The sequence below is a fragment of the Lithobates pipiens genome, unplaced genomic scaffold (genome assembly GCF_037356315.1).
Source record: "Lithobates pipiens isolate NorthernLeopardFrog02 unplaced genomic scaffold, aLitPip1_a1.2 Scaffold_1, whole genome shotgun sequence".
NCBI classification, from domain to species: domain Eukaryota; kingdom Metazoa; phylum Chordata; class Amphibia; order Anura; family Ranidae; genus Lithobates; species Lithobates pipiens.
This window is the reverse complement of record NW_027507685.1, coordinates 153,927,186-153,954,133: the sequence shown is the minus strand read 5'-3', so window position 1 is coordinate 153,954,133 and position 26,948 is coordinate 153,927,186. Positions and strand designations below refer to the sequence as shown.

At 43.8% G+C, this 26,948-nt stretch overlaps 1 protein-coding gene across 4 annotated transcripts in view; it reads right to left on the bottom strand.

Moving 5' to 3' along the window:
- The window catches only part of AK1 (adenylate kinase 1), a 131,771-nt gene that overhangs the window by 4,043 nt on the left and 100,780 nt on the right, over positions 1 to 26,948 (bottom strand). For 3 of the 4 annotated variants that reach the window (XM_077478710.1, XM_077478711.1, XM_077478713.1), the window contains 4 exons: positions 26,024 to 26,063; positions 11,295 to 11,330; positions 8,154 to 8,317; positions 755 to 871 (listed from right to left, as the gene is read on the bottom strand). In XM_077478710.1, the coding sequence (XP_077334836.1) occupies positions 755 to 871; positions 8,154 to 8,317; positions 11,295 to 11,330; positions 26,024 to 26,063 (357 nt within the window). Of the gene's footprint in view, positions 1 to 754; positions 872 to 8,153; positions 8,318 to 11,294; positions 11,331 to 19,611; positions 19,734 to 26,023; positions 26,064 to 26,948 lie in introns of those variants that run through there. The other variant, XM_077478712.1, reaches the window with a different exon arrangement.

Sequence of the window (26,948 nt, the reverse complement as noted above, 5' to 3'; positions counted from 1 at the left end):
ACACAAGCATGTTTGATCATATTTATATATAAGATCTATTTAAGTGAGAGCACACCCGGTGGGGGAACTCAGCACTGCATGCAGCATGAGTGAAGCACAGTAATATAATTATTCACGTAGCTGGCAGATTCATGAGGAGTCGAATTATTTTTTTTTATCTCCAGGATATTATTGATGCACTGTATTCACTTATATATTTTTCATTTAATTTTCATTCATTTATTTATTTTTATTTTCATCTCCATTTTTTTTTATTTTATTTGGGACTAGTGTCATATGTTGCATAGTTGCAGTCAAGTTTTATTATTCATTCCATGCACTTCGCTACCCATTTCAGTTTTTCTGAGTATATGGATTTTTCCATCCTATTCACGTTATTGGAATTTAGCATATAGATTTGAAAGTTTGACATGTATTTACACATTTAAGTTATGAAATAGGAGGCTATATTTATCATAGAAGTGGTCACGTGATAGATTGGAACATTTTTTACCATCTAAGGTGTAATCTATATAATTTAGCCTTTGCACTGGTGAGGCGCTGCACTATTACTTATAAATGGAAAGGTTCAGTCAGCGTGGAAGGGGAAATCGAGCGATTTACTTTTCCTGCAAAGAATAGTTGCAGGAAAAAAAACGCTCCATCTATGACCAGCTTTAATGATCTGAGCAGCCACGTCTGTCTACATTTATGATATGTTAAGAGACTTATGTGGGCATGACGTTTATAACCCAGGACTGCTTTAGTTCCTCACCTTCTTCTCGAACTCCTCTCCTTGTTTGACCTCACGCGGGTAGCCATCAATAAGGTATCCTTTAGAGGTGTCCGCTTTGGCGATCATGGCGTCTTTCAACATATCCAGAACGGTGTCCTGGGGAAGGAAGAAGATACTTCACTACATGATGAAATGTTTGCAGTACGTGCATTGTGTCTTCCCCAGAATGGTGCTCAAAATACAGACTAAGCCTTCATAGAACAATCAGAATCCGCGTAAGCAAAATGCTCTTTATCGCATTGGTCATTAAACTTAAATACAACAATCTGCTATTTTATAAGATAACTAAACATATAAAACAATTATATTTTATGTGTCAAGCAGTGCTGGGACAAGGTCATCTAGAGCCCAGAGTGAACATGCCAAATTGCACCCCCCCCCCCCCCCCCGCAAGATGTATGAGCATTATGTGTCAGTGAAATTCTAAGCATAAATATCCCCCTGCCAATAAAAAGCTGCCCCCTGCTGAAATCCCCCTTCCCAGCATGAATTTTTGCCCCCCCCAGCTCAAATCCCCTCATTCCTCATATGCCCCCAGCATAAATTCACCCCTCCTAGTACTAATCCTCCACCCCTCAAATTTTCCCTATGAGCATGAATTCTCTCCTCCCTCTACAAATTCCCGCTCCCAGCAAAAATTCTCCCCAATCCCCCATCCTAGCACAAATCTCCCCCATCTCCCCCAAATTTCCCCGCCTATCACAAATACCCCCGATCATCCCTCCTAGCACAAATCCCCTCCCCCCCTACCATATTAATTTTAAATTCCCTCTCCTAGCCCCACTTTTTTTCCCCAAGCCCCATCCCAACACAAATCCCTTCAATTCACTACTCCTAGCACACCTCCCCAAATATTCCCTTATAGAACAATTCTTATCCCCTGCCGTCCCCAACTTTCCCCCTCCCAAAACAAATCCCCTCTCCTCAACCTCCTTGTGGTGCCCCCCACCTCACATAATACTATAGTGCCCAGGGCAGCCACCCCCTCCTGCCTACCCCTTGTCCTGGCCCTGGTGTCAAGGGTCATCGAGCAACTTTGCAGATATGTCCTACCATGTGCCCAGGCCAATAAAATAATTGCATTGTTTACATTCAGCTTGCCTGCAGACTAGGAATAAGAGCAAGGAAGGTATACACTTCAATTCATCTTTCACTTCCAAGGCCGTAAAGGATGAATTGTATGCTGCACTGCACCCTGTAATCACTGGAGATCACAAACTGCTAGAAGAGGAAACAGCCCCTGCATAGGTTGGCTATGTCCCGTGAAAACCACCCCTCAATGTGATTCCCTACAGCCCATTGTGGATAGCAGAATGCCTATCGAGGAATCCCTTTTTTTCTCTTTTTTTTTTTTTAACTAAATATGTTACAACTTTGCTTTTTTCATTGAGTTAGGGGTGTACTGATTGGTGCACCGAGACGAATAGCTAGGGAGATTGGGGCCCTTAACTGGGGGGGGGGGGGGGTGTCAGAGAAAATTCTACATTTAGGATATATTGCACGTTAAGAGGGGAAGTGATTTTTTTTTCCTCGCTTTCTTTTTTTCTTAATAGAATATTTTGATATGTGTATATAGGATTGGATAATTATGTAAATGTTATACAGTATATGGACACATGTCTTTGTCCTTAGTTGACTGTTAAGCTAAATTCTAATAAATTAAAATGTAATTATAAAAAAAAAAAAGGAGATGAATCCCTGCGGCCTTCCTTCTGGTCTGGAAATTAGACCCCTTTCACACCACACCGCCCATAGCGTGGGCGGTAAAACGCTGCTATTTTTAGCGACGTTTTACCGCTGGATTTGCGGCGCATTTCGGCCGCTAGCGGGGCGCTTTTACTCCCCGCTAGCGGCAGAGAAAGGGTTAAAACTGCCGGCAATACTCCGCAATATCGGCATTTTGCCGGCGGTATTACAGCGCTGCCCCATTGATTTCAATGGGGAGCAGCGGCGGAGGAGCGGTAAACACACCGCTCTTTCACCGCTCCAAAGAAGCTGCTGGCAGGACTTTTCCCTGATGTCCTGCCAGTGCACCGCTGTAGTGTGAAAGCCCTCGGGCTTTCACACTACAGACAATGGTGCAGCTTTTTTAGGGGGGATTGCAGGCGCTATTTCTAACGCTATAGCGCCTGCAAAACGCCCTGGTGTGAAAGGGGTCTTAACCTCTGACAGCATAGCTGTACATTGCAAGAAGGCAGAAGTTCTAAATGATGTATTGTGTCTGTACACATTATACACATCAGGGTGACACCTCTATCTAAATGGCTAGCTAGTGAACTTCTGCATATCCAAGTGTTCTGACTGAGTGACAGATTTCCTGCATGTATGCCATGTATTTTAATAACAACAGACAACATGGGGTTAATTTACTAAAACTGGAGAGTGTAAAATCTGGTGCAGCTGTGCATAGAAACCAATCGGCTTCCATGTTTTTTTGGTCAAAACCTAGGCCCCTTTCAGACGGAGTGGAATCCGTCTGATCAGTGGGGGGGGTCTCCCTGCTGAGCAGGCGGATGACAAGTCTGTGTCCGCTCCCCTATGCAGAGCAGACACGGACACAGCCTGCTTTTCTTTTATGAAGCCGTCAGATGGAAATGGACTGCCTGATATCATCTGACTGTCATTCGATATGCTGGACAGGTGGGGGAAAAAAATCCCCATCTGTCTGTATTTATCGGATCGGATGCCAGCAGGTGTCTGCTGACAGCCGCTGCTCCATAGAGAACAATAGGTAGCCCCACTGAGTCTGCCGGAAAAACGGGCAGGCGGACCAGATCAGTCTGCTGGTGTGAAAGGGGCCTTAATTGAATAAGCAGAGGTTAGAAGCTGATTGGCTACCATGTACAGCTGCACCAGATTTTACACTCTCCAGCTTCAGTAAATCAACCTCTATTAGTCATATAATATTAGGTAAAATTCTGAAAACGTAATCACGAGGATAAAGTTCTTTATTTTCAGTGATCATTTTAAAATCCTTTGTGAAGCATATTGTAGTCCCAGTGTCAAATTCTGCAAAAAATTATCTTATTTCATAATAAACAAATGTAATGTTCTCAGCACCAGTGATATATCACCACCTGCTGGAAAATGGCTTGCACTAAGACTGGGTAAAAATAGGAAGTGATTTAGACCCCTTTCACACTGAGGCAGCGGCCGCGTTAGCACTAAAGCAGCACTTTTCGGCTGCTAGCGGGGCACTTTTAACCCCAAAGAAGTGGTTAAAAGTAGGCAGGGCATTTTGGGAGTGCTAAATACAGCGCTCCCAAACCGCTCCAAAGACGCTACTTGCAAGACTTTTCCTAATGTCCCGCAAGCACACGCCCCGTGTGATAAGTCACACTGAAATGAATGGGAGGCTGTTTTCAGGCGCTATTTCTAGTGCTAACATGCCTGAAAACCGCTTTAGTGTGAAAGGGGTCTTAGAAAAAGAAAATGAAGGAAAAGAAAGTGATTTTTTTTTTTCCTACAGCAACCAATCGGATGTATTGAAAGTGAACTGGTCCTTATGTTATATGTGCATATTAAATAGTACTATTAGTACTCCACATGGTGCCTGCTCATGGTTCCCCTCTGGGGCGCCTAGCTGGAATGATGCAGTGCGATGGGTGCCGCAAGTTCTGACTTGGAACTAAAGTTGAGTATTTCTGAAGCTTCAAGTTAATAGGCTTTATGGCATAGCTCTCATAGCTTTCATCCAATTTCTTAATTGCTGCATCTGTAAATCTCGACAACCAGAATAAAGGAAATAGCAGTGGTAAAAAAAAGGCCTTATGTCTTTAACCAATCATTTTTTTCTTGTCTAATTCTCCTTTTAAGAGGGCATGGCGGGGTGTGTCCTATTTAGGGTTGCCACCTGTCCGGGATTCACCCGGACAGTTCGGGTTTGGAGTCATGCGTCCGGGTTTCAGACTGCCTGAAACTCGGACACATTATTCAAACTGGACTATGGCTTCGCAGCAGAGTTGCTGGCTGCAGTTGTCTATGCTGAGAGTGTCTGTTACACTCTCTTTCACACTGCCCAAAGCCAGCATTAACACCCCCCCCCCAAACACACACACAGACAGGAGAGGAGAGAGGGCTCTATCCTCACCTCTTCCTCCCGCCCTACCCCTCTGTGTCTGCCCATACTCCACTCCCCGGCACTGTGCCTCAGAAAAGGAAAGTGGCGGCCAGAAATCTGACATCCAGCAGCCTCAGATACATGTGGATGAGAGATGCTGACAGCCAACGGGTGAGGGAGCTCACCATCCATCCCTGTCTGTGACTGAAGTCTCCCCCCTTTCCTCTCCTGCTTCTGAGTACACCAAGGTAAATCAGGGTTCTCAGAGCACCCCTTACATCCGAGTTCTGCAGAGTCCCCCCTTACAGTGAAAGGGAACTCTGTGAGTTCAGATGTAAAAGTGAAGTCTGTGGACTCTGATGTAAAGAGGGACTCTTGTTATTAATTTCATATAATTAGAAATGTTATTTATTAGTAAAATAGATGTACAAAAAAAAATGCTGTGTGCCACTAAAGGGTTTGGGTTTAATTTGAAGAAAAAGAGGCAACCCTAGTCCTATGCCTCCATACTTTTGCAATAGGTGTCCCTCGTTCCCATCTCAAAAAAGTTGTGAGAACTGGTGGAGAGGCTGCATTGCTAGGGACACTGGTGGAGAGGCTGCATTGCTGGGGACACTGGTGGAGAGGCTGCATTGCCGGGGATACTGGTGGCCAGGCTGAATTGCCGGGGACACTGGAGGCCAGGCTGAATTGCCGGGGACACTGGAAGCCAGGCTGAATTGCCGGGGATACTGGAGGCCAGGCTGAATTGCCGGGGACACTGGAGGCCAGGCTGAATTGCCGGGGACACTGGTGGCGAGGCTGAATTGCCGGGGACACTGGTGGCGAGGCTGAATTGCCGGGGACGCTGGTGGCGAGGCAGAATTGCCGGGGACACTGGTGGCGAGGCTGAATTGCCGGGGACGCTGGTGGCGAGGCTGAATTGCATTTGATGGGCACTGAGGAGCGAGCAACCCGGGGGCCTGGGCCCCAATTTGCACAATCAATACAGGCAGCCTGAGGACATTGTGCGTGTGTATGTATGTATGTATGTATGTGTATATATATATATATATATATATATATATACATATACACATACATATATATATATAATATACACACACACTTTATTTTTGAGGTGGAGGGGAATCTTGGGTGAGTTCCCACATTTTCTTCCCCTGATATACAGTATATATATATATATATATATAATATATATATAATATATGTAGTAAGAGGACAGACTCAACTAGTATTGGCAGCAGTAAACCATGCACAGGACGGGCATCCAGAAATGGTTCAAGCAGGTTTGTCTGACCCTCTTACTAAGAAAATGAACAGCAAGTCCACAAGTCCATAGAATAAACTAAAACAAAGCATCAGCTTGTCTAAGCCACTAATTAAACTAAGTTCCTAGCTAACACAGTCTCCCCATTAGGTTCCCAAGGTAGCACATGTAACTTTGTTAAAAAAAAAACAGTGGTGCTGTATTGAGAAAAAAAAAAGTAAGAAAACAAAATTCAGATTACAGATGTATATAGGTTGACAGGTCAATATATCATCTTGCCATATGCATTGAATATTACACTGGATTTGAAATCGTAACAGTGTGTAGAGTCCACCAAGACTCACAGCATAACAAGATTAGTGGTTTCTAGGTGTAGGACACGGCAATTAACCCTCTACCCTTAATCATATATAATATACAATATATGCTCAGGTTAAAGTCCAAGGAGCCCAGACCTTCTCAAACTTATAATGGCTACCCCTATTAGAGTAGGTCATTTTGTATAGAGGCAAGGCCGCATTGACCATCTCCTCCCATTCAGCCACCTCTGGTCTAAGAGGAGGTAGCCATTTCAGCAATATTTCCTTTTTGGCATAGTACAGGAGGTGCAATATAAGCAGCTTCAAATGGTGAGGACACTGCTCATTGTCATGGATTCCCAGCAGAGCAAGGGAGGGGGTAGGTATTAATGCAAGTTGTGTTGCACATGTAACTTTTTCGTGATTACTGATTTGTTAATATGAAAAGACTCCCGCACTCTGTGCAGATCTGAGGAGACAAAGGCATAACGACCCCAAAAACACTGCTAAGATGACCACTGCCTTGCTAAAGAAGCTAAGGGTAAAGGTGATGGACTGGCCAAGGATGTCTCCAGACCTAAACCCTATTGAGCATCTGTGGGGCATCATCAAACGGAAGGTGGAGAAGCGCAAGGTGTCTAACATCCACCCGCTTCGTGATGTCGTCATGGAGGAGTAGAAGAGGACTCCAGTGGCAACCTGTGAAGCTCTGGTGAACTCCATGCCCAAAAGAGTTAAAGGCCTGTACACACGATATGAAAATCTGAATTAAAATTTCATCTGACGAGCAATCTGACGATTTTCAGGTCGTTAGTATCGTGCTTTCGACAGCCGATTACCATTTTTCATTCGTCAAAAGCTGGATGTGCAGAGTTGCAGACTATAACATTTTTGTCCTACGTGAACTCAATGTCCGATTTTCGTTTAATCAGTACAGTTTTTATCCAAAAAAAAAACATAAGAGCAAGTCTACAAATGCTCAGAAATTAAAGAATACATACAAAACTATTTAACACAGTACATCACTTCTGAAGTTGTTTTCTGTCGTACGAGAATTTTCGTATGATGAGTAACCCCTTCACTTTCAACATGACTAGCATGCAACAAAAAACAGACAATGGCCATCCGAAAATCTGATCGTGTATACAAGGCTTTAGGGAGTGCTGGAAAATAATGGTGGCCACACAAAATTTTCATACTTTGGGCCCAATTTGGACATTTTCACTTAGGGTTGTACTCACTTTTGTTGCCAGTGGTTTAGACATTAAAGCTATGACTAAGCAACAATGATGTTGTGAAACGCGTCAACTGTTTGTCCTGCTTCTGTTGTCACATGAACGTTGACTATATATTACATCAGAGTCTTGCTCTTTTGTCACATGGACCTTGCTTGGTACATTACCAGCAGGCAGAGTTTGACACTGGTAGCTTTGAGAGCAGAGCCCTGAGGAATGAAGATAAGAGTAGAGCTCAGATGACCAGCCACCTTTTGATCATGAACAAAAGGGAATTTATTAGGGTGACCCATCCCCAACAGTCTGCACAGCTTTCTTTTTCTGCACACATGGTTTTTGACAGATTGCATTGAGCCATTTGGTAATTTTTTGGATTTATCACAGACTTAAAGTGGCTAAAAGTGCTTGAAACTGTCTACAAATATGTAAACTGCATAGTTGTAAATCTAAAGGAGATTGCATAGATCAGGTAATGTGTGTGTGTGTGTGTGTTCAGTTTCAGTGGTGATCTTACCAAAGGTACGAGTTCTCCTCTCTCCATGATGGCAGAGAGAGTCTTCCCTCGCTCAGATCCAGAGGCCACCTCCGCCCTCAGCAGGTCTCCAGAAGACAGATGGGTGTAGCCATATTTCTGTACAATCTTCTCACACTGGGTGCCCTTACCGGAGCCTGGTCCTCCTGAAAGATCCAGAGGCAGAAAGGTTCAGAAGAAAATATAGGAAAGTAGTAGTTATATTGTAGATATTATAGCTGCTCTAACCAAACAATGTCTCTGGCAGCCACACAGAGGGCATGCACAGAACTGTAAATTACCCACCTCAAGTGTTTTAACCATACAAGAAACAAGTTAGAAAAGTTATTTTTATGTTTTACAAACAGTCCTGCTTTTGATCAGATAGAGGTGCAACTAATATTAATACTGATTGGACAAGGTGGAGATCATAACTTACTCTGCCCCTGTATTCATTTAAAAAAATACAAGGCATCCACTGAATGGCAATGGTGCAGAGCGAGCCCTCCTGTGTTCATTGTGTAGAGGGGAAGGTGCCGTAGCAGCACCTTGAAGATGATCACAGGTATCATTGTACATATCCCAACCCCCATTAGCAATTTTCAACATCCTTAATGGCCCTCTAGATATCCGATATGGGTACTTGGATCAAACCAAGCTGAACCAATGTAACTATGGAAAAAAAGATTATTTCTGGAGTTCCAGCTTTAAAGTGAACCTGTTGCTTTGCTCTGCATGAGAAAAGTGCTGGTTCACTTAAAGGTTAATATATCTCCTTCTATTATTTGCTGTTGCCAGGGGAGGATTGGTTATCTTTGGCTTGGAAGGCAAACAAAACCAGCTAACCCAATTATGGTAGGGACAGATTTCTGCAAGCTTGTAGGCTGGTGCAGTCTGGACTCCCCACTGTAGATGGCACTCAACTAAAGTAGCAATGCAGGAGGGGAAGAAAGCCTTTGCGAAATGGGTTCCCCTATGACTTACTGTGGTCAACAGGGGAACATCTGTATGATTGGACACTGGTGCCCCCATGACCTCAGCAGCCATCTTGGATCAGGGCAATGTATATTTAAAGCGGAAGTAAATCCATCCGTAAGGACAGGGCAGGAACTACCTCTGTCTCCACTTTAGGAAGCCTTCCCTTCGGGTGTGGACCAGCCAGGCTGCATTCCTGTGCCTCATTGCAGATGCTGTTGGCATAAAACAAGACTGCAGACCACTGTTACTGTTCATAAGCTGTGCCTAACCACTGGGTGTAGTTGTAGTTTGTTGGAACTTTCTACAATATGCTGCTCTTGTCTATCTCAGACTCTGTATGTTTACTGCTCACCACACCATGCTGCACCTCTTGCTTACTTGCTTACAAGCTAAAGACAGTGAACCAGGCAATGTGTGTTCCCATGACTGGTGGACATAGGGAAATGTTGGTGTTCATAAAGGACAAGGTTTATCATGACATATCTTTTTAGACCTTCCAGCATCATTCCTTTGCAGCTTTCAGCATTTGTCATATGACCTCGCAGAACCACAAAGGAAGTTGGTGATGGAAGACTTCCCACTTATTGGCACTATAAACATACTGAAGGTCTAAATTGGAAGCAGCTAGTTATAAAACGTTCAGAAGCTGTCACTGACTAAGTCCCGTTCTGATTATTGTGTAAATAGGGAAATATCTGGCCCCTGCGTGGGCTAATTTTGTTAGTTAATGAAAAATTTTATAAAAAATTTTGCAAAAAAAAAAAAATAGGGAAATATCTCCTCTTAGCCCTTGTACACATGGTCGGACCATGTTGTCGGATAATCTGACTGTGTTTGGGCTCCATCGGACTGTTTCCTTTCGGAATATCCGACGGACAAAGTTTTAGAGCTGGGCTATAAAACTTTCCGATAACATGATCCGATCGGACAAAGTGCCACGCATGCTCAGATCAAATTCCTAGACCAAAGCTATTGGCTACTAGCCTCAACGTAGTCCCGTCGTAACGAAATAACGTCATCACGTCACGTATGATCGGATTTTCTGACAACTTTGTCCGACCGTGTGTATGCAACACAAGTTTCGGACAAATTCCGACGGATTTTATTGTCAAAATGTCTGACCGTGTGTACAAGGGCTTAGGGCTAGATATCATAAGTACTGAATGCCCCCCAGCTTGCTTGTGGCACTCCTTTTTCTCGAAATAATCGCTTGAGTATACAAATTTAAATAAATGAGCATTGGCGTATCTCAAAGGAATCAACAGTGATCGAATAAGGCTTTCTAAAGTGTCCAATCAACTTTTAACGCTGTCTGGGTTCTCTAGTTTGGAGCTCACGTTCAAAAAGATTTAGGACCCAAGGATCTATTCTCTTTGGGGAAATGTCTAATGTTATCGTTACCTTTATTTGAGAACAGGTGGTTTATTGACTTTACTTTTTTTCTTTGTCCTTTATCCCCTTTTCCCCATCTTCTGGAGGGGCTGCCTTTAATTCCAGTGCGACATCCCATGCAGCATAGAGCCTGAGAACTGAACTGGGACAAGGCGATGGAGGGGGGCCCCCTCTAGGGATGTCTTTCCGGTTAGCCCAACTCGGGCACATTTGCTCTATCTTGAATTGACACATTGGATTGGAAATAACATTTCATGCATACTGACAGAGACGTTAACTTGCTTATAGTTATTTGGTTTGCCTGCAGATTTTGATTATAATATTTGAAGTTCCATGGGCTGATTTCTGTTATTGCACACAACCAAAGTTGGGAAATTTGACTCACACTTGCTCTTTCTTTCTCTCTTGATATAATATATTCCCTTTTTTTTTCTTTTTTTTTCTGTGCAAAGTCTCTCACAGAGTTTAATATTGCCCTGGCAGTGGGTCTGGACGGTGAACATGTGCCTTCTGCCCACAACTAAATGCCAAACTCTCATGCACCAAGGCTAAATGCCCACTGAGCAATGAGTCCTTAAGTATTTTATCCAAAACAACAAGATTTCTCTTTACACACGTGCGTGTCTATTAAAATGTAGTGGAGCATCCTTTTAACGTGGATGTGCTGTTTGCAGATTATTCCATACCCTAGCTGCATTAGGGTGACCTTAATCACATTCATGATTGGATAAAAAAAAATTCTTTAAAATTCTGTTTGTAATTATTCGTACTCACCAACCACAAAGATGATCTTGCTGTTCTTAAGTTTATCTGGTGGAAGGAAAAAGAAACCCGTTAATGGATCAAAGTCCTACATAATTCAGATCTACAGCCCACTGAATTATACTTTCCCTTAGGACTGAATGAGTGGTAGAATATGGAGATCACATATTAAAAGGTTTTTTTAGTAGGAAAGGATAATTTAATGTAATTAAAAACCTAAATGCCACAACAACCAAACTACTGGAGAGGAAAAAGCAAAGTTATTGCCCATAACAACACTAATCAAAATACGTTTTCTATTGCAGATATGAAAACAAACACCTGATTGGTTGATTTGGATCAATCTACTATGTTTCAGTAGGGCTGGGTTCACATCTAACCCGCATGCGGCTCACAGCAGGGGTCCGGTGTATCTTCATTCACCGTTTCAGGTCCAATTTCTGCCTGAATTATGGGCTAAATTCAGACTTGAAATGGACCAAAAGACACACCTGTGTAATTCACACTGGAGCCACTACAAACCGGCTTCATAGAGAGCTGATCACAATCTCCTGCTATGCAAATTGGATGCTGGGAAATACACATTGGTGTGAACCCAGCCTTAAGGAAACCTTTAGTAAAGAAGTGTGTAGCCCGCTATTCTTCACCTCTTTGGAGAATGCTAGCTGTCTGGCAATCATGCCCATCCTATATCTGACCTGGAACAAATTTGGAGATCAGGAGTTATGACTTAGAACAGATTGAAACCAGAGCCAGCCAGGTACCTGGCCTTTTCAGAAAGAGGTCAGCAATGGCAACCACCACTTTTCTCTTAAACTGGCTATACATGGCTCAAAGTTTTCCTGATTCCTGCTTAACTGGCTACAATTCGAGGAATTGGTGGTCCTGTCAGCACCATCTGGCTCAACAAAAAAAAAATTTAAGAAAAATTGTGGGCCAATCAGTGAGTGCATCCTATCAGATGTATTCACTGTTTGGGCACTCAGCCACCGGCGAATCCAACAGCGGGGATTAATTAATTCATGCTGTTTTGCATAGATGGATGTGTGTATGGCTATCTTTATTATAAACCTCCTTTAAATTCAGTTTAAATGTCATTCACAATAAAATATTAACAAGTTCTACATTATTGCTATTAGGGAATTCTGTGTCCTCTTGTTCTGAATGACTGAGCTAAGTTATGTTTACGGCATGAATGTAGCCTAGTTATGCTTTTTAAGGCCCCAATATGCATAGAATATATATACAGCTATGTAAGGCACCTACAGTATCTCACAAAAGTGAGTACACCCCTCACATTTTTGTAAATATTTTATATCTTTTCATGTGACAACACTGACACTTTGCTAGAATGTAAAGTAGTGAGTGTACAGCTTGTATAACAGTGTAAACTTGCTGTCTCCTCAAAATAACTCAACACACAGCCATTAATGTCTAAACTGCTGGCAACCAAAGTGAGTACACCCCTAAGTGAAAATGTCCAAATTGGGCCCAAAGTGTCAATACTTTGTGTGGCCACCATTATTTTCCAGCACTGCTTTAACCCTCTTGGGCACGGAGTTCACCAGAGCTTTACAGGTTGCCACTGGAGTCCTCTTCCACTCCTCCATGATGACATCACAGGGCTGGTGCATGTTGGAGACCTTGCGCTCCTCCACCTTCCGTTTGAGGATGCCCGACAGGTGCTCAATAGGGTTTAGGTCTGGAGACATGCTTAGCTAGTCTACCAGCTTTACCCACAGCTGCTTTAGCAAGGCAGTGGTCGTCTTGGAGGTGTGTTTATCATGTTGGAATACTGCCCTATGGCCCAGAGGGGATCATGCTCTGCTTCAGTATGTCACAGTACATGTTGGCATTCATGGTTCCCTCAATGAACTGTAGCTCCCCAGTGCCAGCAGCACTCATGCAGCCCCAGACCATGACACTCCCACCACCATGCTTGACTGTATGCAAGACACACTTGTCTTTGTACTCCTCACCTGGTTGCCACCACACACGCTTGACACCATCTGAACAAATACGTTTATTTTCTCTTTAGACCACAGGACATATTTCCAGTAATCCATGTTCTTAGTCTGCTTGTCTTCAGCCAACTGTTTGCAGGCTTTCTTGTGCATCATCTTTAGAAGAGGCTTCTATCTTTGATGCAGTGTTCAACCTCTGCAACAATGCTGGCAGCACTCATACATTTATTTCCTAAAGACAACCTCTGAATATGACGCTGAGTATGTGCACTCAACTCCCTTGGTCCTTTGGTCAACCATGGCGAGGCCTGTTCTGAGTGGAACCTGTCCTGTTAAACCACTGTATGGTCTTGGCCACTGTGCTGCAGCTCAGTTTCAGGGTCTTGGCAATCTTATTATAGCCTAGGCCATCTTTATGTAAAGCAGCAATTATTTTTTTACAGATCCTCAGAGAGTTCTTTGCCATGAGGTGCCATGTTGACCTTCCAGTGAGCAGTATGAGAGAGTGAGAGCGATAACACCAAATTTAACACCCCTGCTCCCCATTTACCCTGAGACCTTGTAACACTAATGAGTCACATGACACCGGAGAGAGAAAATGGCTAACTGGGCCCAATTTGGACATTTTCACTTAGGGGTGTACTCACTTTTGTTGCCAGTGGTTTAGACATTAAAAGCTGTGTGTTGAGTTATTTTGAGGGGACAGCAAATTGACACTGTTATACAAGCTGTACACTCACTACTTTACATTGTAGCAAAGTATCATTTCTGCAGTGTTGTCACATAAAGAGAGAATAAAATATTTACAAAAATGTGAGGGGTGTACTCACTTTTGTGAGATACTGTATATGTAGCTGTACTGAGTGGCCCTATGCGTTCATGCACTAATGCCCGGGAAATGGAAGACCTGCATTCCAGGCAATCATCCATAAAAACATAGGGCCCTAAATGTAATTGCCAATGTACAGTGTTCAGCCAGGTCCAGGCGCAGCCTGCAGTAGACTTTGACAGGCTAAGAGTAGTTGTTCTGGATGCTGCACCTGTCCCTCTCCAATGCACTAAAATTATGGAAAGGACAAATAGCAGCTACACAGCCTTGTATACAAAGGGCCTTTAACATACCTGTGCTTTGGAAATGCAGGCAAAGCAACAGGCCCACTTCAGTGCCCGACCCCACCAGCAGCACTGGGGTTATGGTTACCAAATCATCCCTTTAAAACCAAACACATATTACACAGGTTCTGAGGCTAATTTAATGCAGATAAGCACTAAGTGAGCTTAATTACCCCCTTCATCATCCACAGAACCTGTGTGGTTAAGCTGTGTTTGGTTTTAAAGGGATGAGGTGGCCTGGGCTTTTTTTTTCTTGGAAAATAGGTACAGGAACTCAATCACAACCCCCTATCTCTTACACAAACCCCATCAAATAGTGGGTGTGGTCACATTTCACTAAGAGTGGGAGGGTCTTAACAGGGTCATTAAATACTAGGAGTGCAATATGTGCAGAGTTTAGGGAGGGGGTTACACACAGACTGCAGAGTTCAGGGTGTGCTACGTAAATAGTGCAGAGTTCAGGGGTGCGCTGCATACAGAGTGCAGAGTTTAGCGGTGCGCTACACACAGAGTGCAGAATTCAGCCTTCTTCCACAGCTGCTTACCTCTGCATCCTCCGTCTACATCTCACAAATACCCCTATTCAGCTCTGACCTCTGCATACAACCCCCCTCTATTGCCCCCATCTTCTCCCCATCTACTTAAAATCTCTACCATCTTCCACAGGTCTTATTTTTGTTGCTGTATTAAGCTGAAGCATCCAGCAAGCGCTAGTACCTCCCCTAATACTATAGTTGGCTCCACCTCTCTCACAAGTGGGGAATTCATCCAGTGGTGATTTTGGCATTTGCACTGCCCCCCGTGTACCTGCATCTCCCTTGTCCCCATCCTTCACTCAGTGGGAGCCACTTGGGAGATGTGATCTGTGGGAGCTGTTGGAGAACAAGCTGCCACTTGTAGGCATAGAAGGCCTGACTTTTGTGTTTTCAAGTAATAGTGGTCAGCAGGGAGCAGTGGACCTGAGCCAGAGGTGGTGGAACTGAGTTCCACCAAGTTCCAGCTGAAAAAAAGCCCTGGAGATGGCAACCCTAGCTGCAGCACATACTAATCTTTGCTCCCTGGCAGTATTAGAAGCATGTGATTCTAACTCCCCCCATTTTTTAGGGCGGGTGATCTGATGAATTGCAGCTCAGGCACCCAGGGCTGTCGCATGGAGGTGGGGAGAGACCCCTAGGCCCTGCAAAAGCTCCAAGTCACAACTCAGTGCTTACATGGAGCTTCCTGCCTTTGCTCCAGGCTACTGAACAGGTCAATGGAGTGAAGTAACAGACGTACCGTATATGCAGCTGGTGAAGTAGCCACTAAAGTTGTCCTGTTACTCGGATTTGCATGGACAAAGCACAGGTTTTCTTTAGAGGAACTGCAGTCTGCTCACATAATTTGCAAACCACTTTATTATTTTATATATACTGGGATTCTGTTATTGCCAAATATGCTGCAGAAATCTCGCTCCACTGAGTCTGGCTGCAGCCATTTTAACCATGGGCAGCTGAAGCTTCTGTCTGTTCACTTCCTGAATTTACACAGACACACAGAGGCACACCTCCAGTTCTGCTGCTCTCATTGGCCCTCTTATGACTCATCACCCCTCCCTTCTTGGCAAACTCTCAGGAGAGAGAGAGAGATGTGCATGATGTCATAAGCCTAGGCTTTTTACCAGACAAGAAACGGGAAGTGGGCTGTATAAGGGATTTACTGGCAGAAAAAAAAAAATGTTTACTATCCAAAGTTAAAACAACAAATGGCAGACGATTTAATAGATGTAAAGTTGAAAAGATTACTGAAGTTCCACTTTAAGCTCCTTGTACAACACTCAATACACCACAATATACGTCAATAGATCCAGCACCTTCCATTCAGAGCCGAGTCTGGATGCTCCATCAGATAAAAAAAAAACATGGATCAGCCACTTGTTCATTGACCACACAGATGTACCACCAACCTATGAGTGACATCCTGATCATCATCCAGACAAGCAATAGCTACCAAGTTCTCTACTCAATTGCTGTAGCTATCTACAATCCTTTAACCACATGACTGTGTTATTATACATATAGTTACATAGTTAGTAAGGTTGACTAAAGACACCAGTCCATCCAGTTCAACCTGAGTGAGTGTCTACAATTGTCCCTATCCCTGTACATTGCACACTCACATTGGTCCCTGCCCTCAAGGAGCCCACAATCCAAGGTCCCTATTCATATACTAGGGCCAATTTGGGACAGAAGCCAATTAACCTACTTGCATGTCTTTGGAGTGTGGGAGGAAACTGGAGTACCCAGAGGAAACCCACGCAGGCACAGGGAGAACATGCAAACTCCAGGCAGGTAGTGTCGTGGTTGGGATTCAAACCAGCGACCCTTTATACTGCTAGGTGAGAGTGCTAACCACTACACCACTGTGCCACCCCTATAGACCAGGCTTATTATAGACTATGCTTTCTCAACCTTTGTACTCCAAAGGAACCCTTCAGATAGTTTTCAGGTCTCAAGGAAGACCCACTTATACCAATTCTTTAGAGATCAGTGGGGAAAAAAATCTTATGTTGGTGGCTAGTGAGTCCAACCCCTACAATGCTGGTTAGAATGCCACTCTAACACATAGATGAAAAGGTCATGGGTATCATGCTGCTGGCTCTACCAAGGGACATTGGCCCAAGAACTATGGAGACACCATAAAATGGGAGATTAATCAGCCACAGCTCAAGGAATCCCTAGATACCTATGGATGAACCCTAGGGTTCCACAAAACTCTCGCTGACAAATGACTGTTATAGACTGTTGAGCGCACTTAGTAGCTCAGAGACAGCTTGGGAGTTTAGACACAAGTAGCAAACAGTATGCAAAAGGGCCTCCCTGACCCGATAATAATAATTTGGCTAGTGCTTTCTCATCAATGCCTCCTCTGTTATAGCCAGCACTAAGATCTCCAGTGCTGGACCCAGAGGGAATGACATCACTACCTTGATGTTGCATGAACGGTGGCTAGTTACATAGTAACTAGAGTGCTGGTGAGGTGAGTATCAGTGGGTTGGGGGGGGGGGGGGGGGGCAAGACACTCCCTTTGAAGGATGACAGGGTTTCCTTAAAGGGTTAGTTCACATTTACCAAAAAACTGCCCATGCAGAGAAGTGGCGTCTGTACACAAAACAAACTGTGCAGTCGTGACTAAAGTAGAATAATACCCTGGCTGAAGGCATAGACAATTTACGTAAATCAAAAGAACAGTCTGCTGTTCTTTTGATTTAATCTTTTGATTTTGACAGTTTCAGCCGCTGGAGCCCCAAAAGACATGCAAATCAAAAGAACAAAGGCTGGGGGGCGCAAGGCTGGTGTGCCTTCTATTCTTATTTTTCAGTGTAGGCATTTTAAGTACCTCATGAAGCCTGACTGGTATACTCCCAGGACATTGCTAGGATGCTGCTAAGTGAGGCCTAGTTGTTGCTGCACACCACCTCCATCATAGAAGTGAGCTCTTAAATGCTGAACCCAGAGCTATTACAGGAGGGGGGAGAAAGAGAGCAAGTGAGGGGGGTTTGAATCTGAGAAAAAGCTCACTCCTGTGAAAGTGGAGGTGAGCAGTAATGACTAGGCCTTACTTAGCAACATCCTGGGAGTTTTCAGGTCAGGCCTACACCTATAGCAAGAGCAATATTTAACTTTAGCTGCACAGTTTGCTTTTATCTACAAACACTCCTTGCTTGCATAGCACACTTGCCGACAGTCCCGAAAATCCAACCGATGTCCTCGCTTTTTTATTCACCCGGCAGGAGTCGTGAAAATTGGCTTCCGTCCCAGCCGCCGAGCTGCCCTGTCTCTCCCCCCCCCCCCCCCCCACCAGATAGTAAGAAAGAAGGTAGGGTCAAGGGGAAACAAGATGGGGCATCTTGTTTCCCCTTGCCCCCATATTCTTTCTTACTATCTGAGCAAAACATTAGATCCCATTTGGTACCTTTTTTTCATTTTTTTTCAGATATGCTATGCGTTTTCTCCTGATAGGTGGCAAACGGCCACGAAATGCGTAGCGATTATCAATGTCATCATGTCTCAACACATAGCTTGACCTCAACTGAGATTCATTTGTATCTTATAACCCATTTGTATCCATTACTCAATAAGCATTTGGCCCTCTCCTCCTCCTTCCCCTACTGGCCAAGCCAGTAAGAGACCAAGGCTTCACTACTGGGTTCCCTTACCGGCAATGGCAAGGGCAGCACCCGAACGCCGATGGAAACATCAGCTGGGGTGCCGACATCGCTGGACACCAGGACAGGTAAGTGTCTTTATATTAAAAGTCAGCAGCTACAGTATGTGCAGCTGCTGACTAGAGCGGGGCGTTTTCAAAAAAAATTAAATCTGCGATTAAAAAAAAAAAAACGATTCATGATTTCATGAAACTCCTGCCCGCAGCACCTCAGGACCGGTGTGGTGTCAGTGCCGGCCCTGGGGATCTGCAGACAGAAGTTTTTAGGCGAAGCCGCGGCTTTGGCCTACTCTGTGGCATCTGGCCAAAGCTGCAGACTCGCCAACAAACTCCTGCCAGAAGCACCTCAGGACTGGCGCGGTGGTGAAAAAAAAATCGATTTGCTTAAACTTTGAATCGATTTGACCTCTCAACTCGATTCAAGATTTAAATCGATTTTTACCCCAGCCCTACTGCTGACTTAAAATTTTTGGAGGGGAACTCCGCTTTAAGGCCCAGCAAGGGGATCCATTTGCTGTAAACAGACACCTGACCCCCCTCCAATCTGATCTGGACAGACGGAGGGGAAAGCCCCCTTTCCCTTCCAAGTCCGTTTACATCCAACTATCCATAGAGGAGAGTGGAGAGTCCGATCGGGTCTGCCTGAAAAAAATGGACAGGCGGACCCCTTGTGTGAAAGGGACCTTTTCCCAGAAGAGGAGACTACCTATATTTCTTATAAGAAGAGGAAAGAAAGGATCATCTATTCCTCCCAGCAGCCAATAACCAGGATAATGATGCCACTATAAAAACGCTAATAGGTGCGGTCATCTCATGTCTATGGGTGGTTGGAACAGCAACACAATATACAGACACCAAATCTACAGATGTGAGTGGGGCTTTAAGGGCTTGGCAAAGCGACGGACTGGAAAGGAAGGAAATAAACCAGGAAAGAGAGAAAACGCAGAAGGTGTGTATTACAGATGGGGATAGTTGGCATCTGATTGGGCATTGCCGGGGGGGGGGGGGGGGGGAGATATATCTGTATCGTCTGCTCTATGGTTATTTACCCGTTTCCAGTCCCTCTGGAGCAGTTTTGGATCTTCTTGCACAGCATCCTCCCATCTTCACCACGATACGTCCGTCTCCTGTGTATGCACAGATTGTACACACTCTAATGCCTTCTCATGGCAGACTACGATTCCAGGCTAGTAGAAGACTACAGAAAAAGTTTGATACTTTCCTGCTGTTCTGGCAACCGTTCTCCTCCTCCTCCCCTGGAGGCCGGTCGTTGTGGTCAATGGCAGGCAGCCCGTCGTCCTGGCGATGTGTGTTAACACTCCGTCTAACCTGATGAGCCGTTACCCAGGACAGCTGTACACAGTGACAACAGACAGCCAAGCCTGTCACTGCGGACGTCACACCAAACACACAATCATGGGGCTTCTCAAGCCATTTATTTTAGGGCCACAGTTTTTTTTATTCAGTTTTTGAGTTAGAAAAATAAAGATACAGGCTCATTAAATCCTATGGAACTCTTCACACCAGTCAGTTGCGAGTGCAGTGCTTTTTTAAAAGTCCAGCTTGCTGTATTTTTGGTGCTGTAAAAAAACACACTGAAAACGCACCTCCCTATAAGGCTGCATTCACACCTGAGCGTCTCGTTTTTGAGCATTTTTTCAGGTGTTTTTTTTGAGCGTTTGTATGCACATTTTCAAGTGTTTGTGTAGCATTTTTGAGCTTTGCAGTTTTTTTAATTAGCCAGTAGAGAAAAGTATCATCTGTTTTGTCATTTGTTAATGTTTTTCCGCTTTTTCATCAGCTTTTATTTATTATTTATACATTTTTTTTACATTTTTTTTTGTAAAGGATTTCAGCTTCATGTACATGGGACATGGTTCAACCTCTCCTGAACGATTTAACTTGACAGCTAGAAACCGGCGTCTAAAAATGGCCGCTTAGCCGCGTTTGCATGCGCAGCTCAGTTTACATTCCAGCACACTGCTCTGTGTGCCAGGATGACCGCACTCCTGATGTCATCGCACACCAGCAAATTAAGATGGCTGAATACCAGCACCCAGAAGAAGCTGGCGTCAGTGATTCTTAAGGGCTTGTTTACAGTAGTGGCAAGGACCACCACTTCTCTGAAAAGCGATCCATGCTCGAATCGCTTTTCAGAGATGTTTGACAGTTGGAGATATGTCATCGCCTCACTGCCTGTTTTAACCCTCTAAAATGCCGCACCACTGTGCCGCAACTGTGATTTGGGGGGGGGGGGTTGTGGCGCATTAACTTGAACATGACAGGTGGTATCATTTCTGCCGTGCCCTCGCGACATATCTACACCCCAGGCACTGTCTTTGAAGCTAAAGAGGGATCAGTTGGATGTGGAAATTTTTTTTTTCAACTGCATGGTTTTACTGAACCCCTCCCCCACAACCACTAGTGTAGATGAGCTCTTAGATAGCAGTCATTAGGACAGGTGTCCCCATTGGACGGTTCCCCCCTGGTGACAGCTGCAAAATGTTGTAGTTCCCCTCACTTTCCATCTTGGTGACAGTGGTCACAGTACAGAGACCGGAATCTCCACAATGGGGACACAGTCGGCAATAAAAAACTTGCCAGAGGGTCCAACCCTTCCTCCACTCCAAGTTTTTCCCTAGAGATCCACTTTAATGTGGGGGTTGGGTTGTTTTGGGCAGCACAGTCGCTTTTTCTTCGTCTTTCACACTGTTCTCTCCATCTACACACATCTATGAGACGTATACTTAGATCTCTATAAATAGTGTTTGGTCTCTGCCTGGGAGAAGACATTGCTATTAACATTCCCCTCTGGTTCAAAGACCAACAATGGCACGGAAAGAGCGACATTGTGGGTGTGACATGAGAGGGTGGACTCCACTGCTGTACACGGCAATCCTGCTATTGGTCTTTGCAGTTATGTAAAGTAATCCTGACGTCTACACTGACGCTGCTTTTGTAGATTCAAATGACTATTACCGGGTGAAGGTGTCCTGCCCAAAACATGAGACACAACCTGGAGCATAATGAGAGCAGATAAGATGGCCATACACTATACAATCTGGTTGTACAATCTCCTATGGTGGCCACATGCTATTCTCCTATTAATTTGCAATTCGATTAAAACCACTGAATCTGCAAACAATTGAATTACTTTCCTTTTTGTTCCAATAGATTTAGAGCCAGTTCACATGATAGAAACTTAGTCCAGATGCTTTTCTGCTTGCGCATTTTTGATGGATTTTTGATGGAGTCCAGTGCATTGTCCCCCCTCTTTCTTTATTAACCATAAATAAGGACATGTGTGTTCCTGTGCGTTTAGTTGCATTCTGGTGCATTTTTGGTGCATTTTACAGCATTCCAGTGCAGGAAAAATGCAGCATGATGTTCTTTTTTTCTGGAACTTCAAGCACTGGTGTGAACTATGCCACTGAAAACCATATAACCTACTTTCCATGCATTTGTGATGCAGAAAAAAATGAACAGGACTGCAGGTGGCGTGAACTGGCTCTTAGACTTTCACAATCAAGCAGACTGAGCCGATTGGCCTGGGTGGAAAATGATCAATTGTTTTGAAGCGCTGTGATACTTAGTTAAATAAATATGATCGTAATTTATTCAATCAGATTATGAGATTACATGGTGGAACTGGAGATGCGATCATTAATTTACGATCTTAAAGCGGAGTTCCACCCTAAGACTCCCTGGCCAATAGGGGCTTCCTGATTGGCATATAGTGACATAGTAGTGAGGTCAAAAAAGAGACACAAATATACCCCTGTATGTTGTGGTATTCGCTATTGCCGCACAATTGTGTGTGCTCAGGGCGCAGTGCTCTGTGCCCCGAGCCCACCCTTTTTAGAGACTCTGGCTCTAATCACGCGCTTCAAAAACCCCCCCCCCCCCCTCCCATAGTCTGGCGCCCTGTATGTAGATCATCCATTATGAACATTTTGGTAGATATAAAGACCACTGTACAATTGGATTGTAACGTGTATGGTAAGCTTTAGAGTTCCCAAACCTTTATAACATCAGGACAAACCAACACAATTTTTTTTTTTTTTTTGTAAAATCGAATTAAAAATTTGTATCAAATCATGAGGGCAATTTCATTATATAGTAAATGGTAGATCTAAACCAGATTGTATAGTGTATGGCTAGATTTACTTTGCTTCATTTGAAGCTGTAACCTGGCCATTTACTATGGGAAGCTATTTCTATGGTTAAAGTAGACCTTCACCCAAAAAAAAAAAACACTTCCCATCTTCTGGTTCGATTCCCCCCCCCCCCCCCCCCCCCCACACACCTCATAAGCAAGCTTAAAAAGAAAAGCATTTGAACGATAAATAGCGTTTTATTTCTTTTTACTCCCGCAATGCTCACCTAGGTGAGGATGACATATGATGTGTGATATCTGTGTAGACCTGGGAGACTTCCATGGCGGGTCTGCGCATGCGTGGCATCGTGCTACACACCGTGAGTCTGGTAGGTCACAGAGAGCTTTGGGGTGTTAGCGTGATTTCACACATGAGCAGACATGCTGGTGTCTCTTCCAGGTCCTATAGACTTTCTGGCGTGTCTGTGCATGCATGGGATATCAATCCAATATGGCGGCATGGGAGAAACTCAAGGGCTGATAGAGGACAACACTGGACTCTGTGGACTAGTATCTGTTTTCATTTACATACAGGAGCAATTATCAAGGGAAAAAAAAGTATTTTCTTAAAGCGGAACTTCACCCATATTTTTTGGGGGGAAGAGTGGGTACCTAGTTTTAAGAGGTACCCGCTCCCACTTCCACTCAGATTGCCTATCCGAGCAGAAGTAAAACACCCCCTCTCTTTCCCCACAGCTTTCTGGGTCACATCAGTAGGAAGCCGGGTGTGAAGCCTGATAGGGATCACAGCTGACCTACCATAGCTAAGATGCCTGGGGGACCCAAAGACTGGTGAAGAACCAGTTTGGGTAAGAACGGCACTGAATCCCTGGACACATCACAGGAAGCACCTTCACGGTTGACAGAGGACAGAATTGAAATTAGACTTGGGAAACTTAACATTAATCACCGGGACCAGATGCTTGCACCCGAGGGTACTTGGGGAACTCAGTCAAGTAATTGCCAGACCATTGTTCCTAATTTTTACTAACAGTCTACAGACTGGAATGGTACCAGCTGATTGGAGAAAAGTCAATGTAGCACCAATATTTAAAAAGGACCCAAAATACATACCTGGGTATTACAGACCAGTTAGCCTAACATCAATAATATGTAAACTCTTGGAGAGGATGATAAGGGAATATATACAAGGTTTTAGTAATGAGAACGGTATCATTAGCAGTAGTTAGCATGGTTTAAAGAATCGTTCTTGCCAAACTAATCTATTAACCTTCTATGAGGAGTTGAGTTGCCATCTAGATAAAGGAAGGCCCGTATACGTGGTGTATCTGGATTTTGCAAAAGCATTTGACACAGTTCCCCATAAACATTTACTGTACAAAATAAGGTCCATTGGCCTGGACCATAGGGTGAGTACATGGATTGAAAATTGGCTACAAGAGCGAGTTCAGAGGGTGGTGATAAATGGGGGAGTACTCGGAATGGTCAGGGGTGGGTAGTGGGGTCCCCCAGGGTTCTGTGCTGGGACCAATCCTATTTAATTTGTTCATAAATGACCTGGAGGATGGGGTAAACAGTTCAATCTCTGTATTTGCGGACGATACTAAGCTAAGCAGGGCAATAACTTATCCGCAGGATGTGGAAAACTTTGCAAAAAGATCTGAACAAATGAATGGGGTGGGCAACTACATGGCAAATGAGGTTCAATGTAAAAAATTTTAAAAATAATGCATTTGGGTGGCAAAAATATGAATGTAATCTATACACTGGGGGGAGAACCTCTGGCGGAATCTAGGATGGAAAAGGACCTGGGGGTCCTAGTAGATGATAGGCTCAGCAATGGCATGCAATGCCAAGCTGCTGCTAACAAAGCAAACAGAATATTGGCATGCATGAAAAAGGAGATTAACTCCAGAGATAAAACGATAATTCTCCCGCTCTTCAAGACTCTGGTCCGGCCGTACCTGGAGTATGCTGTCTGGTTCTGGGACACAGTCCTTAGGAAGGATGTACTGGAAATGGAGCGAGAACAAAGCTAATAAAGGGTCTGGAGGATATTAGTTATGAGGTAAGGTTGTGAGCACTGAACTTGTTCTGTCTGGAGAAGAGATGCTTGAGAGGGGATATAATTTCAATATATATAAACACCGTACTAGTGATCCCATAATAGGGATAAAACTTTTTCGCAGAAGGGAGTTTAACTCGTGGCCACTCATTAAAATTAGAAGAAAAGAGGTTTAACCTTAAACTATGTAGAGGGTTCTTTACTGTAAGAGCAGCAAGGATGTGGAATCCCCTTCCACAGGTGGTGATCTCAGCGGGGGGCATCGATAGTTTCAAGAAACTATTAGATAAACACCTGAATGACCATAACATACAGGGATATACAATGTAATACTGACATATCACACACATAGGTTGGACTTGATGGACTTGTGTCTTTTTTCAACCTCACCTACTATGTAGCTATGTAGGTATGAATCCTTATCTTAAAAGTCAGCAGCTATGGTATTTGTCACTGATGACGTTTATTTTTTTGGGGGGCCACTGAAGATCCTCTTTAAATGATATGAAAAGTGAAGCATTATAGCCTTTTCCAGCAAGGACCTGTTTTTCAAGAAGGCCCTTGTACTACCCAGTTGTTAGTAGATCTTTAGGAAATTGTTCATTGTCACTTTTTAAAAAAGATCATTCACAAGCGAAAACAGTAGAGTCCTCCACAGCTGCATTTGCAGTAACATGCTCTAAAATGTATGCATTATCTCAATGCATGCCATGGCCTTTGAATGGCACCGAAATGCCTCTGGGACAGACGCAGCTTCATTGCTGCATATACAAGAGGCAACAAAGCTGAATGCTGGGAACAAAAAATTTCCCTTTTAAACAGATTTAGTTTTTATCCAAGGTCCTCATTTATATAAAAAACTTAATAGTAGAACATTCACCTAGACTTTGGGAAGGATTTACTAAAACTGGAGAGTGCAAAATCTGATGCAACTCTTCACAGAAACCAGCTTCCAGATTTTTTTGTCAATGCTTAATTGAACAAGCTGAAGCTAGAAGCTGATTGACTACCATGTAGAGCTGTACCAGATTTTGCACTCTCCAGTTATAGTAAATCAACCCTGTGTATTCTTACTATACCATTCTAAATGGAAATGATTCCATAGGAACACATTTTTACCATCTATGTGAATGTTCACCTTCTAGTATAAGGTTCCTCCGCTTCTCGAGTACTGTAGAACATATTGTGGCATCAGTTGGCATACAGAGGCTGCAAAAACGCAAACTGGTAAAGATGGCTAGTCAGAGGGAAACAGTGCAGTGGAGATCTGGGGTCTTACCTGCCATTTCTGTAGGATCTGGGCTCAAGGGGACTTCTGCCTGGAAAGAGAAGAGATTTGTGAGATACATTTTTTCAATTACCAGTAAGTTAAATCCTCCAACTGCCAATGTCATCGGTTCAACCCACTCATTCCTGCACTTAAGTCCATGAAGTCTTTTGCATCCCCAAAAGTAGCCTTCCTCTTTTCAGTGTACAGTATGTCTACGCTAAAAATTTATATTTTGCTTTGGATAGAAGAGAAAATGGTTTTCCCAAAACTGTGTAATGTGAGTTCCAAACCAAACAATTGTTTAATTTGCATCCAAATAGGCAGGCCATTGTACTACATGTGAGATCTAAAGGACATTGTCCATTCAGGTTGTAATGGGCTAGGTGAGCTTTAAGGAAATTGTACACTGTAACGTTTATGGCTATAATTTGTTTTAAGTTTATGACCAGCTTAAAACAAATTTTGGCTTTGCTGGGCAAAGCAACAGATTCATTTAAAATTTCCTCTAGGAACACCCACCTTTGACCATACCCAACCTAGCGCGCTTTGCATGGTACACTGTCTTTAGTCCACAGAAATCTGTCCCTACCATGACATGGTGAGTTGGTTATATTTGTCCCCCAGGCCAAAAGTATGCAGTCCTCCTCTGGGGGTGATGGCAGAAGAGAGTCTTCAAATTACTGGTCACAATATTGGTCACAGTCACTTTTTGGGTGGGGGGGCAGAAGAGAGTCTTCAAATTACTGGTCACAATATTGGTCACAGTCACTTTTTGGGTGGGGGGGGCAGAAGAGAGTCTTCAAATTACTGGTCACAATATTGGTCACAGTCACTTTTTGGGTGGGGGGGCAGAAGAGAGTCTTCAAATTTGCGTAAGCTCCAAACTACTGGTTACAGTCACTTTTTGGATGTAAGGCCCTCCATGTCAAAGCCT